General features: G+C 53.6%; 1 protein-coding gene and 1 pseudogene across 1 annotated transcript in view; one reads left to right on the top strand and one right to left on the bottom strand.

The window, feature by feature from the left end:
* ST14 (ST14 transmembrane serine protease matriptase) overlaps positions 1 to 11,932 on the bottom strand; it is a 37,538-nt gene extending 25,606 nt beyond the window's left edge. The window contains exon 1 of the mRNA XM_060160776.1: positions 11,717 to 11,932. Within this exon, the coding sequence (XP_060016759.1) occupies positions 11,717 to 11,797 (81 nt within the window). The 5' untranslated portion in view covers positions 11,798 to 11,932. The remainder of the gene's footprint in view (positions 1 to 11,716) is intronic.
* A 1,192-nt stretch (positions 11,933 to 13,124) lies between these two features.
* LOC132526567 (iron-sulfur cluster assembly 1 homolog, mitochondrial-like) lies at positions 13,125 to 14,020 on the top strand (annotated as a pseudogene).
* Positions 14,021 to 15,085: the final 1,065 nt, after the last annotated feature.

Here is a 15,085-nt window from a genome sequence, read left to right as displayed (position 1 = left end):
AATAAATCTTCATGCCAGGCTCTCCTTTTAAAGACTGTTCCTCATTTGGCCAAGGTTGGGTGTGATTTGCCGGGAAGGCAGGGGATGAAGCTGAAGAGGTGGCCGAGAGTCCTGGGAGGGGCCCCGAAAGGCCCTCACGTGACGTCTGGTGATGTGCTTCTGCAGCTGAGGATCAAGGTCAAGGGGCAGAGGTGATGTCACTGGCTGGAGACACCGACCTGAGACGAAGACAAGGGTGGCTGGCTTCATGTGCCACTCCCAACTCTGCCGTGGACTGGTGGCAGGCGCTCTTGGCTCACCGGTTCCGTGACTCGGTGTACCCACCACCAGCTGGGATGGATTTCAATTCCATGATGATGTCATCCTGCCACCGTGGTCATGAGGACCATAAAATATCCCTGAGATGGTTCAAGCAAGAAAGCACAGTCTCAGCACCTGCAGCGGGTTTCCAAGGTGAGGGCCAATTCCATGGCACTGCGAAGATGCCTTTCTTTCCAAGAGGAAAGACAAAGCCGGCGTGACTCTCGTGGCCGCTCCCCGATGCCAGTTCCAATCAGATCCTGGCCAGGGTCCCCAGAAACTCAGCATGGGCTCAAGGCCACCGGAGACGACAGAGCAAGGAGTGTATTCCAAAACTTAACACTGCATTTGTCATCCTGGGAGATGCTGAGAACGGTACAACACATAGCACTGAGATACCAGGGGTGAAACTGGAGAAAGGCCCCTTCTTCAAGCTGCTGGCTATGAAGGGACCCTGTACTTAGATGGACTCTCTCCAGTTAAGTCAGCACCCACAAAAAAATCCACGAGGCTGTGGGCAGCGTGCGGCCAATACGCAGGCTCCCAAGGGTGGGGACTTCACCTAGCCTGTGGCCACTGCAGTCCTGGCCCAGCAAAATGATGGGCACAGAAAGGACACTTGATTTGCTCATCACAGGACGATCGAAGCAACAAAGGAGAAGGGAAAAGAAGCCCATGTCGGAATCCACCCGCTCACCAGCCCGGGGCATCTGATCCCAAAAGAAGCCAGATTCTCAAGAAACAGGAAGCTCCCATTGACGGCACCAGCCCAGCATACTCCACACTTGCCTAGCCATGAAAAATAACGATAAAAAATCAAAAAAGAAGCACAGCGCTCGCTCAGCATCCACATTCCCCGGCCCCTCTCCCGGGAGATCCTAATGCAGCAGGGCAGGAGCAGAGCCCTGGGGTCCGCAAGTCTAGCCTGTGTCCCAGGTCATTCTTGGGAACCAGCCTGTGAGAATACACTGCCGCCTACCATTCCCAGGAGGCTGCTGGCCCGGCTCACCCACCGCCCGCCACAGCGAGAGGAGCCAGCTGGGTCGTGTCAGTTTCAGTCAGCCTATTTTAAGCAACCGCCTGGGATGCGAGGTACCTGCGCAAGGGGCTGGACTTGGCTTCTGCGCCCAGGACCTCCCCACGATAGGTTATTAGCACCATCTAGAAGCCCCGGAGGCTGCCAGCGGATTTCTGCAGACGCACACTGCCAGCCAAGGCCGGTCAGCTGGTGATGGACTCCCCAAACCCTCTGCCTTCTCGTTGCTTGACCCTCTCACCCTTCCCCTTCAACCTCGTCACTGTCCTCAGCTGCCCCACCTGAAGAAGGACCTGCCGGAAAATGGGTGAGGCTGCGGGGCCTTAAGGAGGATCCAGAATTACCTGCAGATCTGTGAGTCTAAGGAGAACGGAAAGCTGACCGAGAGCCAACAGCTCCCACTGAAGGAAACTAAATAACCCAAAACTGCACACCTGGTCAGAGCAGGACGGAGAGTCCCAGGGGGCTGACTCAGCCAACGCGGGCACTCTTGGCCCGGGACCGGGTGGTTCTCTGCCAGCCAGCGTCAAGCTCCTGCAGGTTTCATGTCCGGGTCCCCTCCCGATACCTGGCACTGCCCAGGGCCACCCCCCGCCCCCGCCCATACCACTGTGGCACTGGTACCATACCACCTGCAACCGGACTCCGTGGATACAAGCCTCTTCTTTCTTTTATGAGGGGTTGGAGTTGGTGGATTTCCACCCCTTCAACACTGGTCTGGGGGTGCTAACCTTGACCCCAGCCAGGAGGCCCCCAAGGCTGTAAGGAAGCAGGCACCATCCTGCCACTCTGAAAGGCTCTGCTCCTGTCACCACCTCCCAAGCCCAGCCTGTCCCTGAGGACACAGCCCAGGGCCGAGCCCCTCCAGGAAGTGTCCAAGGACCACCCTGGTCCACAGTCTTTCTCGTTGGGACCTCACCTCCCTCAGACCCTTGGCATCAATGATAGCCCCCAGCCACAGAGGGCGGACAGGCAGTCCTAAGAGGTCAGGCTGCCCCACTTTCCTCTTTGTACTGCTTCTCTACCCCGTACCCCCTTCCCTTGACCTTGCGCAGGGTTAGAACCTGACTGATTGATGGGAGGAAGGACTTCTCTCTTCCTAGCCAGAATTACGTAGCCTACCCAAGGCAGGTGCCAGGACCCAGGCAACTTTCCAGACCGGTGTCCACCCCTAGAAGGGGAGAGAATGCTCAGTCCACACCCCAGCGATCTGCTGATAGCCCCCCAAGCTCTCTGGTGTCAGCCAGCCCGGCCACCTGCTATACCTGATACCGATACCAAGGCAGATCCAAGTTTAGGCCCTCCCGGTCTCACCCTCTCCCAGCCCTCAGTTCAATGCTCCCCCAGGGCACAACCTCTTTTGTAATTCCAACCAGAGAATTCCATCTCAGATGGGCTCCAAGATTGTGTAACAGAGCAGCACCCCCAAACCCAGCCAGTCTCTTTGATCCCACAAACTTTGCACCTGCCCTGTCCTTTCTGGCCAGAGACCATCTTCCTGGGGCAGCCACGCCCACCTTTCTCCCGCTCCAGTCACCTGACCGGGAGCAGAAGTATCTGCCCGCAGGGGCACAACCAGGCAGCTTCCCCCAGAAGCTAAACCAGAAAGAAACTAAACAAAGAACCAAGAAACAAGACTAAGAAACTAAGAAACAAGAAACTAAACAAGAAAGAAACTAAACAAGACAGAGATAAAGGCAGCGCCGTGTAACTCCTTTCCATCCTTCTTCTTGACTTTTCACCGAGCCCACATTCCGATTTCATGGGCTAGTGCTTTTTCTAGCTATTGACATTTTTGTTGAGATCACTGTAAATCCAAGTGCAGTTGTAAGAAATAATACCAAGATCCCTTGTACACTTTGCCCAGTTTCCCTCAGTGGTAACATCTCATAAGACGACATTATAACACCACAATGTTGATATAACCCACAGATCTGGTTCAGAGTTCCCATTCTACTTGTACTCTTTTGTGTGTAACTATTAAGTTCCATACGATTTAATCACTGGTGTATGTTCCTGTAACTACCAAGTGTCAAGATTCTGAACAGTTCCAACGCAAGGATCCCTCCCACTGCCCTTCTGCAACCATACCCACTTCCCTTCTGCCCCCCAGCCACTAGCCTAAAACCGTCCTTTCAAAAATGTTAGATAACCCCTCGTCCGGGAAGATCCCACATGCCGCGGAGCAACTAAGCCCGCGCTCCACAACTACTGAGCCTGCGCTCTAGAGCCCGTGCTCCGCAACGAGAGAAGCCACCGCAATGAGAAGCCCACGCACAGCAATGAAGAGTAGCCCCCGCTTGCTGCAACCAGAGAAAGCCCGCGTGCAGCCTCGAAGACCCAATGCAGCCAAAAATAAATAAATAAATAATTTTATTTTTTTAATGTTATATAAATGGATCATCCAGTATAGAATCTTTGGGGACTGCTGGCTTTTTTCACTCAGCAAGATTCCCTGGAGCACCATGCATCAATGCTTTGCTCCTTTTTATTTCTGAGTGGTATTCCGCAGTACCTTTTAGCCTTTTTTAACAGCTGCCTTGCTGGACCCAGGGATCTGCAGAAGTTAGTGGAAACACCCCCAAGCACACTAGCCTCCAGGAATTGACTACATTCAGAAACGCCTCTTCCACCTTTTCAGTTGCTCCCAGGAACGTTCACTCAGCTACAAATCTAGCTGTTTGGGAGAAAGCACTGAATATGCAAACAAGAAAGCCCCTTTGTCGCCAGGGGAGGGCACCTGGAGGCCCCAGTCCACAGAAGTCAAACGACAGGAGAGAGGAGAGAACTGTGTCCTTGGAATCAGATTCTTAGAGCTGAAACAGTTTAGACATCATTGCATCTCCCGTCCTCCCAGGGCCACCCTTTCTGGGGCAAAGAGTATTTTCAGTTAGGGCCTGCGTTACAAAGTTCTCCCTTCCCCCGAGGGCGATCGGCATCACAATAGCCCTGCACATTAGCACTGCAATAGAACCAGGCTAATTCCTCCAGCTCAGGGAAGCTCCTGAAATACTCTTCTGGGTCTGCTCTTTCTCTGGCTAAAATGCTGAACAACAGTTCAAAGTGTTTTCTGAACCTCTGGCCATCTGCACAGCAGCAACATTCCCGTTAAGATGTGGAACCCAGAATTCAACAGCATAATCCAAACGGGGCCTGACCAGCAAGGGCCCCATGAGGGCTGCCCGTCAATCTCTTCCCTTATCCTCATCGCTCTGTTTCCATTAATTGTCCAATAACACAGTCAATTAGCACACACAAATAATACAAATAAAATAATAATAATACAGAATGACAGATCCACCTGATGAAAGTTTACACAGCAAGAGCAGTTTTTCAAAGAGTAGGAAGTAACATGGAAAAACTCTCTAAAATACAAAGTTAAATGAAAAAAAAAAAGTCAAATTGTTGGGCACTTCCCACCCTTCCAGGCTCAGCTTAGGTGTCTCCTCTGAGATGCTCCCAAGGAAAGCCCCTGCCCCACCATTTTACTGGGGTGACAGCCTCCAGTTTCCCTATCACCCCAAACATACCCGCATCCCAGTCTCTCAGTCTCTCAAAGTCAACCATCTGCTCCTTAAGGACGGGGGAGCGGAGAGGGGGCTGTGTCTTGCTCCACAATCTTAGCATGGGTTAAGATTTGTAATAAACGTGTGATGAATTAATTCATTACAACCATGTCTTTAGCTGCAGAATAGGAATGACATCATGATTCCATTTGGGGAAATAGAAGACTGTGGGATAACAGAAACCAAACTATTTATAGGGGTTATAAAACCTGGGGAAGAGAATTTCAGAGGAATTTCACTGTGTGTATTTCTGTATTGCTCAACTTTAAAAAGTCCTTTCCTAACTTTAATAATCAGAAAAAAGAAAGCAACTTTTTTTAGAAAATATGCATAGGAAATACCAAGTTATTAAAATGCCTCTCTAGGGAATTCCCTGGCGGTCCAGTGCGTAGGACTCCACGTTTTCATTGCTGAGGGCCTGGGTTCAATCCCTGGTCCGGGAACTAAGATCCCGCATGCCTCGTGGGTGCAGCCAAAATAAATTGTATAAACAAATAAAAACATCGGGGAGGGGGAAATTTTTTACTTTACATTTTAGGGAGCCACATTACATGCCTGGCTTCGTCAACTCAAACTTCTGGATCTGCTGTGGTGCCGTTCACTCCTCAGGCCCCTCACGTCTCAGCTGTGGGAGGGTGGAGGTTTTGCGTCTGCTGTCGGGGTGGTGCTCTTACCCGTAAGGCAGCCGGACACAGTGCTATTCTCAGCAGCCTCTCCTGCAGGCAGCCTAGGTCCTTCTGACTCATGATTAAATCATCCGAGGTATCGGCCTTTCCCTCCCACTAGGGTATCATCGACAGAGCTGAGGAGCAAACCTCCAAGACTTCATCAGAGTTGTTACTAGATAAGAAATGACACAGGGCTTCCCTGGTGGCGCAGTGGTTAAGAACCGCCTGCCAATGCAGGGGACATGGGTTCGAGCCCTGGTCCTGGAAAATCCCACATGCCGCGGAGCAACTAAGCCCATGCGCCACAACTGCTGAGCCTGTGCTCTAGAGCCCGTGAGCCACAACTACTGAGCCTATGTGCCACAACTACTGAAGCCCACATACCTAGAGCCCGTGCTCCGCAACAAGAGAAGCCACCGCAATGAGAAGCCCACGCACCACAATGAAGAGTAGCCCCCGCTCGCCGCAACTAGAGAAAGCCCCGCACAGCGACGAAGACCTAACGCAGCCAAAAATAAATGAATAAAATTAATTAATTTATAAAAAAAGAAATGACAATGGAGGGAATCAGGGGCAGCCCCAAGGCCACCGCCCCAAAGGCCTTGGATGCACGAGGGGACCCTCGTAGGCCCAGCTGCTCAGCCAGACACCCCCCTCCAGACCAGACTCTCCTCCAGCCGCCGGCCCTCCAGCGTGACCAGCAGATAGGAGGCTGATATGCCTTCCAGAACATAAACAGTACATGTACAGCAACACACTAGATAAAACCCAAGCGTGTGGCGAAGACTGGAAAGAGTCATGCAAAACGTAAACAACCTGATGAGTCCCCTTATGATTTTTAATCGTGTGTGTAGTGAAAACAAAGCTACGTTTTTCAAAGCCTGTTGAAATCCCATCTCCAGCCAGTCTCCTGGTCTGTCAGGTGAGTGACCTCATCAAGAGGAGAAAGCGGGCGGGTCTGGCATGAGGGGTCTCTAGTGGATCCGTGCTAGCACCTGGTTCTCAGCACTCCGTTGGACGATGGGTTCTAGGATTTGGCTGGGGACGTGCATCAATCACCCTGCCCTTGGAATACAACTGTACAACGGCTTTGAGGTTAAGGCTATGAGCTTTGAAGGTGCACGGATCTAGGTTTGAACTCCTGCTGCGCCTCTGCCTTTGGGCCATTACGCAAGTCCTCTGAACCTCAGTGTGGTCATCTGTAAACTAGGCGTTGTTCGCATATAGCTGCTGTGAGGATAGAGAAAGAGGAGACATTGAAGTCCTCGTATTTAGTGATGGGTAGCAGTGATTAGCACCATCTTCTTCTCCATCTTTTCACCATCATCACCACCAACTAACTCAGAGAGACAGAGGATCCAAGATTCTGACCGGTTAGCCAACTATCACAAGGGTTCTAAAGGTTCTGTTGCTAAGCCTGGACAGAATAAGCAAATTCTGAAAATAGGAGATTCCAAGACAGAATTCTCATAGGAATCTGCTTCTAGCAAAGTTCTCAGTGGGACTTCCCTGGCGGCTCCGTGGTTAAGACTCCACGTTCCCAATGCAGGGGGCCCGGGTTCGATCCCTGGTCAGGTAAGTAGATCCCACATGCTGCAACTAAAGATCCCATGTGCCACAACTAAGACCCGGTGCAGCCAAATACATAAATAAATAAATATATAAAAAGAAAAAAAAGTTCTTAGCAAAGAAAAAAGGGCAATTACTGCCCATGAGCTCTGAGCAAACCCCAAATACCCTTCTCACCTCTGCCAGCCAAGGTGAGAATTCCATGAGAATCTTGGAACTTCCCATTTCCCATTTCTATGCTACCAAATGGTTATTATAAATGCGCTAAGCCCCAGGCATTTCAGAAAATCCCAAGTAGAGAAAATCCATATTCTTACGAAATCAAACCAACTCTTACCCTTAGCAATTCTCCCCTTCCTGAGCCCACTGGGCTGCCAGCCCCGCCTTGCACTGCAGCAGTCCAAGTAGAATATAGTAAAGCCAGACTGCCTGAGTTCAAATCCTGATCTCACCACTGTTTCCCTCTGTGACCTTAGGCAAGTTACTCAGCCTCTCTGTGCTACACTTTCCTCACCTATAAAAGGATAATAATAATAGTCTTACTCTAAGAGGTACAATACCCACACACGGTACATGCTCAATAAACTCAGCGATGATTATCCGTATTCTAAACACGCCAGCAGTAGCCAGTGCGCAAGGTCAGAAGCCACATCTTTGGGACCTGGGCTCCTTGGGGGCTTGTCACACCCTCACTCCTCTTCCAAGAACAGACTTTCTCTCTTAGGAGAGACAGGAGCCAACAGCCTGGGCAGAACCACAGACCAGAGAACGAGCTGGCAGCAGGGGACTCCGGAACCACGGCGGCCACAGGCCGCAGCTAGCAGTGAGAGGCCCAGGTTGGGAAGCCTGTGATGAGATGCGCCTTCACCAAGGAGCCGGCTCTGGACAGACCCACGCCCGAGTGATTCCCAGGGGCAGCAGGCGACGTGGGCTTCCTCCTTGGGCAGCTGTCAAGCTAGTGTTGTCTTCTCTTACCCTCAGTTTTCCCGTGTCCTAAACGAGGGCCACGGATTTCCAGGTCTTCCCAGGACCGAGGTGGAGGGAAGGGTGTTATAAGGCCCACAGGCTTGCTGTCCATTCACAGCACCCAGGTCTCAGTCTTAGTTCCCACTGCTTACCAGCGCCCCTGCTCTCTTCTCACCCCTGCAAACACCTCCCAGCACGGGGCCTTCCCCTTCCGGAGAGGCCAGCACAGGCTCAAAGAACCGAGAAAGGAAGAAGTGCTTGAAGTTCTGTTTTGTGTGGTAGGAGGAAGAAAGGGATGTGTAGCCGGTCTTAGCATCCATTTCCCTTTCACAGGAGGACTTTCCTCATAGAAGCCAAGTAAAGGGAGAGAAATGAAAACTGAAGAGGGTTTCCATGGCTGGGATGCTATTCCCCAGCACCCCTCGAAGACATTCCCTGTGTTCAGCAGGTAGGCCGCATATCTGCGCAGTTAGCATCCTGACAACCTGGGTTCTCAGCCTCTTCCCATGCATCCTGCTGACTCGACATCACCTTACAGTTTGTCTTGAGGCTTCTCCAACTCAGAAATTCAAACTGTGTGATTTGTACACCAGGCTGCAACTTATAAAGGGCTTTCATGTAAAGCATCCCCTTTAATCTTCGCAAAAAACCTGTAACATGTATATCATCCCCATTTTATAGCCACAGAAACTGAGGCACAGAGAGATTAGGTAACATCTCCGAGATCACCTGGCGGGAAAGCAGCAGCACCAGGTCTTGGCTCCACGTTGGATGCTCCTGTCACCACATCACAGATGGCTCTGGCCACAATTCACCCCCCCTGGCCCTTATGCCTGGGTTAGACATCCCTCCTAAGCGGCCCGCAGGCTTCTCCAGAACCCAGTCCTTACCATGCAGAACTCAACTCCCTGAGGGCAGGGACTGTGTGACTGGGCTCCTTCTCAGGGCTATTACCCAGCACCTGGCACAGGCTCCATCCATGGGCACCTAATAAATAGCTATTATGTGGATGAGTGAATGTTCGACCAATTAACAAAGCGATGAGACTCTGAATAGCCACAGCGGCACAGCCTGGCCCCTACGACCTCTGAGTTTGATCCCACCACATCTGACTTCTCAATCCTGGTCTCTGCTTGCCGAGGAGATACTGAGTCTCACCCAGGGCAATGCTGACTTGAGGAGGAACCGAGAGCTCCTTCAAAGCAGCTTCCTCGCCACCATCAAAGGTTCAGCAGGAGCCAGGACACCCGGTGAGGCAGGCTTCCCACTTCTCGTTAACAGCCACACAACTGGCATCTGTGCCCCTGCTCTCACGCAGGCAGGGCTCACACAGTCCCCAGACACAACACGTACATCAGGGCTCCGGAGACGATGGGGAACACAGAGGTGACCACTTCCCACTAAACAGGAACAGGTGGAAGTGGGGCAGGGGCCGGAGTCATCAGCCTTGGGAAGGAGGCAGCCAGTACAAGCACCCCAAACAGAATCCTTCTCCAGCCATGCAGGGAGGGAGGAGGCCAGGAGCAAGGAACTCAAACGCAGCAGTGCCGCGCGAGGCCCAGCAGGACCCAGCCAGGCTCTGCTAACGCCGAGGACAAACCCAGGGACAGCAGCTGCCCCTCCCAGTCAGAAGACGAGTCAAGGGAGAGTCTGCAGACCCTGACTGCAAACACTGCAGGGTGATCCAGGGGCTGAGAGCTCTGGGAAAGCACGGAGTGGAGAGGCACATCTGAAGACTTCCCGGAGAGACAGAAAGGAGCTTTGCGCACAGGCTACTTCCTTCGGGACAGCGAGTCACGTCGAATGTTCACACACAGCTCTTAGCGTGGCTCTCAAGAAGGTAAGCTCCTTAAGGGAAACAACCATATCTTATCTGTCTTTGAGAGCCCAGCTCAGGACGAGGTACAGAGTGGGTTCAACGGAGCTTGGCAGGAGAAAAGACAGAGTGACCCATGCGGGGGAAAATGGCAGAAGCGGAGTGGAAGGAAGAGCCCAGAGGAGAACGGATGAGCTTCACGGCAGGTGAGAAATGAGCAGGGACCAAGGGGGAAGGAAGCGAGGGCTGACGGGTGGGAGCTCCGTGGGAGCCCGGAGGACAGTGTGGAGCGTGGGCGGTGAGAGGCGAGTCCAGAAGACCCAGCTCTCCCAGTGTCAGCAGGAGACAGTCCCAGGAAGGGAAGTGAGAAAAAACAAGTGACGTGGAGGGAGGGAAGAAAAACAGTCCTGAAATAACAAACACCAAACAGCAGGCCCTCTGCTGAGGCAGGAGTCCAGAGCCCCAAGAGGCAATTATCAGGGATTCACAAACACGGCAATTACAGAAAGGAAGCAGAAGCCGCAGAAGCTGGCCACCCAGCTGCATCCACCTCCAGCAGGGCAGACACTCAGTGGGAACACAGACCCCAGCCTCCAGACTGGCTGCTGAGTCCACACTTCCTTCCGCAAAGGCGGTGGAAAAGTGGAGAAAACAAGAGTGCCCAGACTCAGTTGCTATTTGTGGTTCAGGGAACCACGGAAGCCCCAGAATCTGGTCTTCTGCAAGCTCCCTCAGTCAGGATGCCTCTTGGAGAAAGGAACTGATTTGAGAGACCTCCAGAATCTGGCCTGGCATGGGAGCAACGGCTGCAGTGCGGGGTAGCAGAGGAGCTTACTGACCCCAGGATCCCGGAAGAAAGGGAGGGGCAGACCATCCACTGCTCCCTCCTGAAACAGCCCCTGCCTCTCGGCGCCCACTCGGTGTGCGGGCTTTCCAGGACGCCGGGGTCCCCGCTGGCAGAGAGGTGGAGGCCTGGCTGCTAGTTTCGCCTGGGCACTGCTACCTAGGTGTGGCCATCAATAAAGCAGCTAACAGCCCATTCCCGCCTCTCTACAGTAAGACTTAATGTTTGTTTTTAAGGTCTTTTAAGATGTCCTTGTCCTTTCTGCCAAACGAGAGCTGCCTGCTTCAGTGTCTCCAAAAAGCTCAAGACGCAGGTTCTCACATCCTGTCCCAGAGTCACCTTCCCGAAGGGCTCCATCCCCGCCCTCGGAGAAGCCCGAGCAAGCTCCACCTGGGAGTCCTAAGCTCCAGGCTCCATGGCAACCGAAGCTCTGGTCTCCCAGTTGCCCTCTGCACAGGTGCTCCATTGCCTTCTGACCAGCAAGACAAAAACAAATTCCTGCAGAGGCCAAGGACGCTAGGACTCCAAAGCCCCCTGGAAACATCCCTTTCCCGGCCCAAACCACCCACTCAGCGCCTGCGCCGCTTCTTCCTTTCCCGATGTGCACGGACAGCGCCGAGTTCTTCAGGGACCGAGATGAGCCCCCTTCCAGGCCAGGGAAAGGCCCGAGGGCCAGGAGGACCGGGACAGGGCGCTGCGGGACCGCCGGAACCGGGGAGGGCGCCGCGAGGCTGGAACCGAAGGTCCGGCCGGGAGCCCGCCGAGCAGGAAATTCCACCTGTCGGGTCGGCGCCGCGGCCACAAGCCGGCAGCGTAGCGCCTCCCTTGGCCGAGAGAAGCTCGGTGCTGCCGGCCCCCTGGGACCCCCGGCCCCCAGACCCCTGGCCCGCCGGTCCCCGGCCCCCCCCAGGCCCCCGGCCGCGGACCCCCGCGCCTCCCGCGCTCGCCCACCTCCGGCCGCGAGGTGTACTTGAGTCCCGCGCCGAGGCCCCCGGAGCCGCCTGGGCCCCTGCGCGCCCGCTCGCTCTTCATGGTCCCGAAGGCCGTGTGGCTCAGGCCATCGCCGCGGGGCCGGGGCGCGGGGCGCGCCTGGTTCCGGTCTCAGGCCCAGCGCTCCGGCCGCCGAGGCTCTGCCGGGCCCTTCCTGTCGCGCACAGGTAGTTTCAGGGTGTGGCTCCCGGGCCGCCCCGCCCGCCACGCCGCCGCCGCCGCACCTTCCCGGGCCCGCGCCCTCCTCTCCCCTCCCCTCCCCTCCCCTTCCCCTCCCCTTCCCCTCCCCTCCTCTCCCCCTCCCCTCCCCTCCCCTTCCCCTCCCCTTCCCTCCTCCTCTCTTCTCCCCTCCCCTCCCCTCCCCTCCTCTCCCCTCCCCTCCCCTCCCCTTCTCCTCCCCTTCCCTCCTCCTCTCTTCTCCCCTCCCCCTCCCCTCCCCTTTCCCTCCCCCACCCCCATCCCGCCGGGCTCGGGACCGCCTCCTCCCCTCGGGAAGCGGGAAAGCGAGGCCACCGCCTGAAGGTGGTGGAAGAGCTAGTGGCGACCTGACTGGGGGTGGCCCTCGCTCCGCACAGTGCCTCCGCACGGAACAGGCGGGCGGGAAGGACCGAACAACTGCGAAACTTAATCCCCCCCCCGCCGCCCTCCTCCTCGAGTAGAAGTGGCCCTTTCCGCTGGAAGTCGACCTCCCTGCCGCCTCCTAGAGGCCCACCTTGGTTTCTTTCCCTCCCTCCCCCCTGCATCTTCAGTTTCTCCCCACCTTGCTCCACATCCAGGTCTCAGTTATAACCCCTCCAAACCCAAACAAAACCCATTTTCTGGCCCCTAAATGTCAAGGTTCAGCCTCCTCCTTTTTTTCTCTACACTTTCTTGGCAACTCATCTTGTGGCTTCAAGTAAATAACTCTGCCTTCCTAGCACTGGCTTCGTGAAGGAGTGCCACTTCGGCATTCGCAATTGCTCGGGAACTTCTCCATTTGTGTTCTACTGGCGTTACAGAGTCAACAAATATTATTGAGCACATATTATATGCTAAGCCCTGTTCTGGGTGCTGGGAAACAAGAGTAAACAAAATTAAAACCCCTGCTTTGCAATCAGCAGGCCCTGAACTTCCTTCCAAGACTTGCCATCTTGCACTGTTTTCTCCATTTATAATACTGTTCTCCTAGGCTCCAAACCGTGGAATCGCCTTTGACTCTGCAGCCCCCTTGCATCTCATACCTACTTCGATCCAGACCTGAGCAAGTCTTTCTCTTTAGTAGCTGATGTGTACCACCTCTCTTTCCTCCCCATTCAGAAGACCCCACTTCAAGCTCTTATCCCCCTTTGTCTGGATTAGTATAAGAAGCAAATGGAGAATGTGTCCACCCTGTCCATGGAGAGAGGTGGCCAAGCTCTGGCCAGAGGCACCGGGGCACCAGGGCAGCGAGGATGTCGGCTTTGTTAGTCCGGGCCAGTGTCCGTGCTGTGAGCCAGAGGGAGCTGCAGCCTACCCAGGCCACCCTCACCCTGATCCCTTCAGCAGTAAACAAGATAGAACAACTTCTGAAAGATAAGCCTGAACACGTAGGTGTGAAAGTTGGTGTCCAAACCAAGGGCTGTAATGGCCTTTGCTACCTGCTAGAATATACGAAGACAGGGAAACTCTGACAAGGAGATTGTTCAAGATGGTGTCAGCATGTTCATCGAGAAGAAAGTACAGTGAATACTTTTAGGAACAGAAATGGACTGTGTTGAAGACAAATGATCCAGTGAGCTTGTGTTCAACACCCCAAACATCAGGGCTTCTCTGGTGGCACAGTGGTTAAGAATGCCTGCCAATGCAGGGGACACAGGTTCGAGCCCTGGTCCAGGAAGATCCCACATGCCGCGGAGCAACTAAGCCCATGTGCCACAACTACTGAGCCTGTGCTCTAGAGCCCGCGAACCACAACTACTGAGCCCACACGCCACAACTACTGAAGCCCGTGTGCCTAGAGCCAGTGCTCCGCAAAAAGAGAAGCCACCACAATGAGAAGCCTGCACACCGCAACAAAGAGTAGCCCCCGCTCACCGCAACTAGAGAAAGCCCACGTGCAGCAAGGAAGACCCAGAGCAGCCAAAAATAAATAGATAAAAATAGATAAATGTATTAAACAAACAAACAAACCTCAAAGGAACGTGTGTCTGTGGAGAAAGCATTGCCGTTAGACTCCTCAGGACTGCTCGGGCTGTAGGCCCCAGGAGAGTTGTGGAAGCTCTAGGGCTTATTGAAGAAATCATGTGACTGTCACGTGCTTAAGGTTTGTAATGTCTGGCTGCCTTACAAGGAAAGTAAAGTGGTGCGTTTAGAAAAAATAATAATAATAAGCAACTGGATCTCCTGCCTCCCGTTTGCTACCCTCTGACCTCTCCGGCACAGGCAATCAGGTTACTTATCCTAAACCACAGCTCCTGTAAAACCCGCAGTGTCTCCTGGATCAAATCCAACTTCCTGCCTGGCTCTCACAGCGTGACCTGTCTTCCTTTGCAAACTTGCCTCCCGGCACTCCTACTAGGACCCCTTTTCTGCAGCCAGACTTCCCCACATCTGCACCTTTCCTAAAGCTTCTCATCCGCTGGGAAGCCCTTCTCCTTCACAAGCATCTCTGCACATTGGGACAAAGCCGCTTGCACAGCACTAGTCATTCATGTTCTTCACCAGAGTATTTCCAGCTCTCTGCCTTCTGGGCACAGGCTGGAATTTGAAGTTAGGTGTGGCCCTGTGGCTAACTGTGGGCAGGGAAATGGCAAATGGCAAACGATACACACCTCTTCCAGGTAGGAGCATGAGGACGCAATGCGCAATCCCCATGCCTTCTCTCCCTGGCTAGGTGATCCTGGAAGCACGTGCTGAGATAAGGCAAGACCCCTATTAGCCTGCAGCCCTAGGTGGCTGCAGTGAGCAGAGACTTCTGCTGATGTGCGTTTGACATGTAGCATCGATGAGAAGTAAGCTTTTGGGATGTTAAGCCACTGAGAGTCGAGGTTTGTTTGTTATTGCAGCAAGTCTAGCCTATCCAGATTGATACCCTACTTCCTCCATGAGGTTTTCCTTCCCCCTAAACCAGAACTAGGTCTGTTTATACCTCTACTGTGGAATTTATCACCTTTTCTTTGCATTTCTGTCAATGTCTTATGCACCTTTGAGTCCTCAGAGCCTAGCACACTGACTGGCACCATCCCCTGAATAAATAGAAAATAAGTCTCTGCCCCTCCCATCCTACGAAGCATTCCAAAGCTAAAGAGAAGATATCAGAAAATAATTTTCTGCGTATTGTGACAAAGTCACCTACGGAACTTTGTAGGTACT

Source organism: Lagenorhynchus albirostris, chromosome 9 (genome assembly GCF_949774975.1).
Source record: "Lagenorhynchus albirostris chromosome 9, mLagAlb1.1, whole genome shotgun sequence".
NCBI classification, from domain to species: domain Eukaryota; kingdom Metazoa; phylum Chordata; class Mammalia; order Artiodactyla; family Delphinidae; genus Lagenorhynchus; species Lagenorhynchus albirostris.
This window is presented reverse-complemented; position numbering and strand designations above follow the sequence as displayed.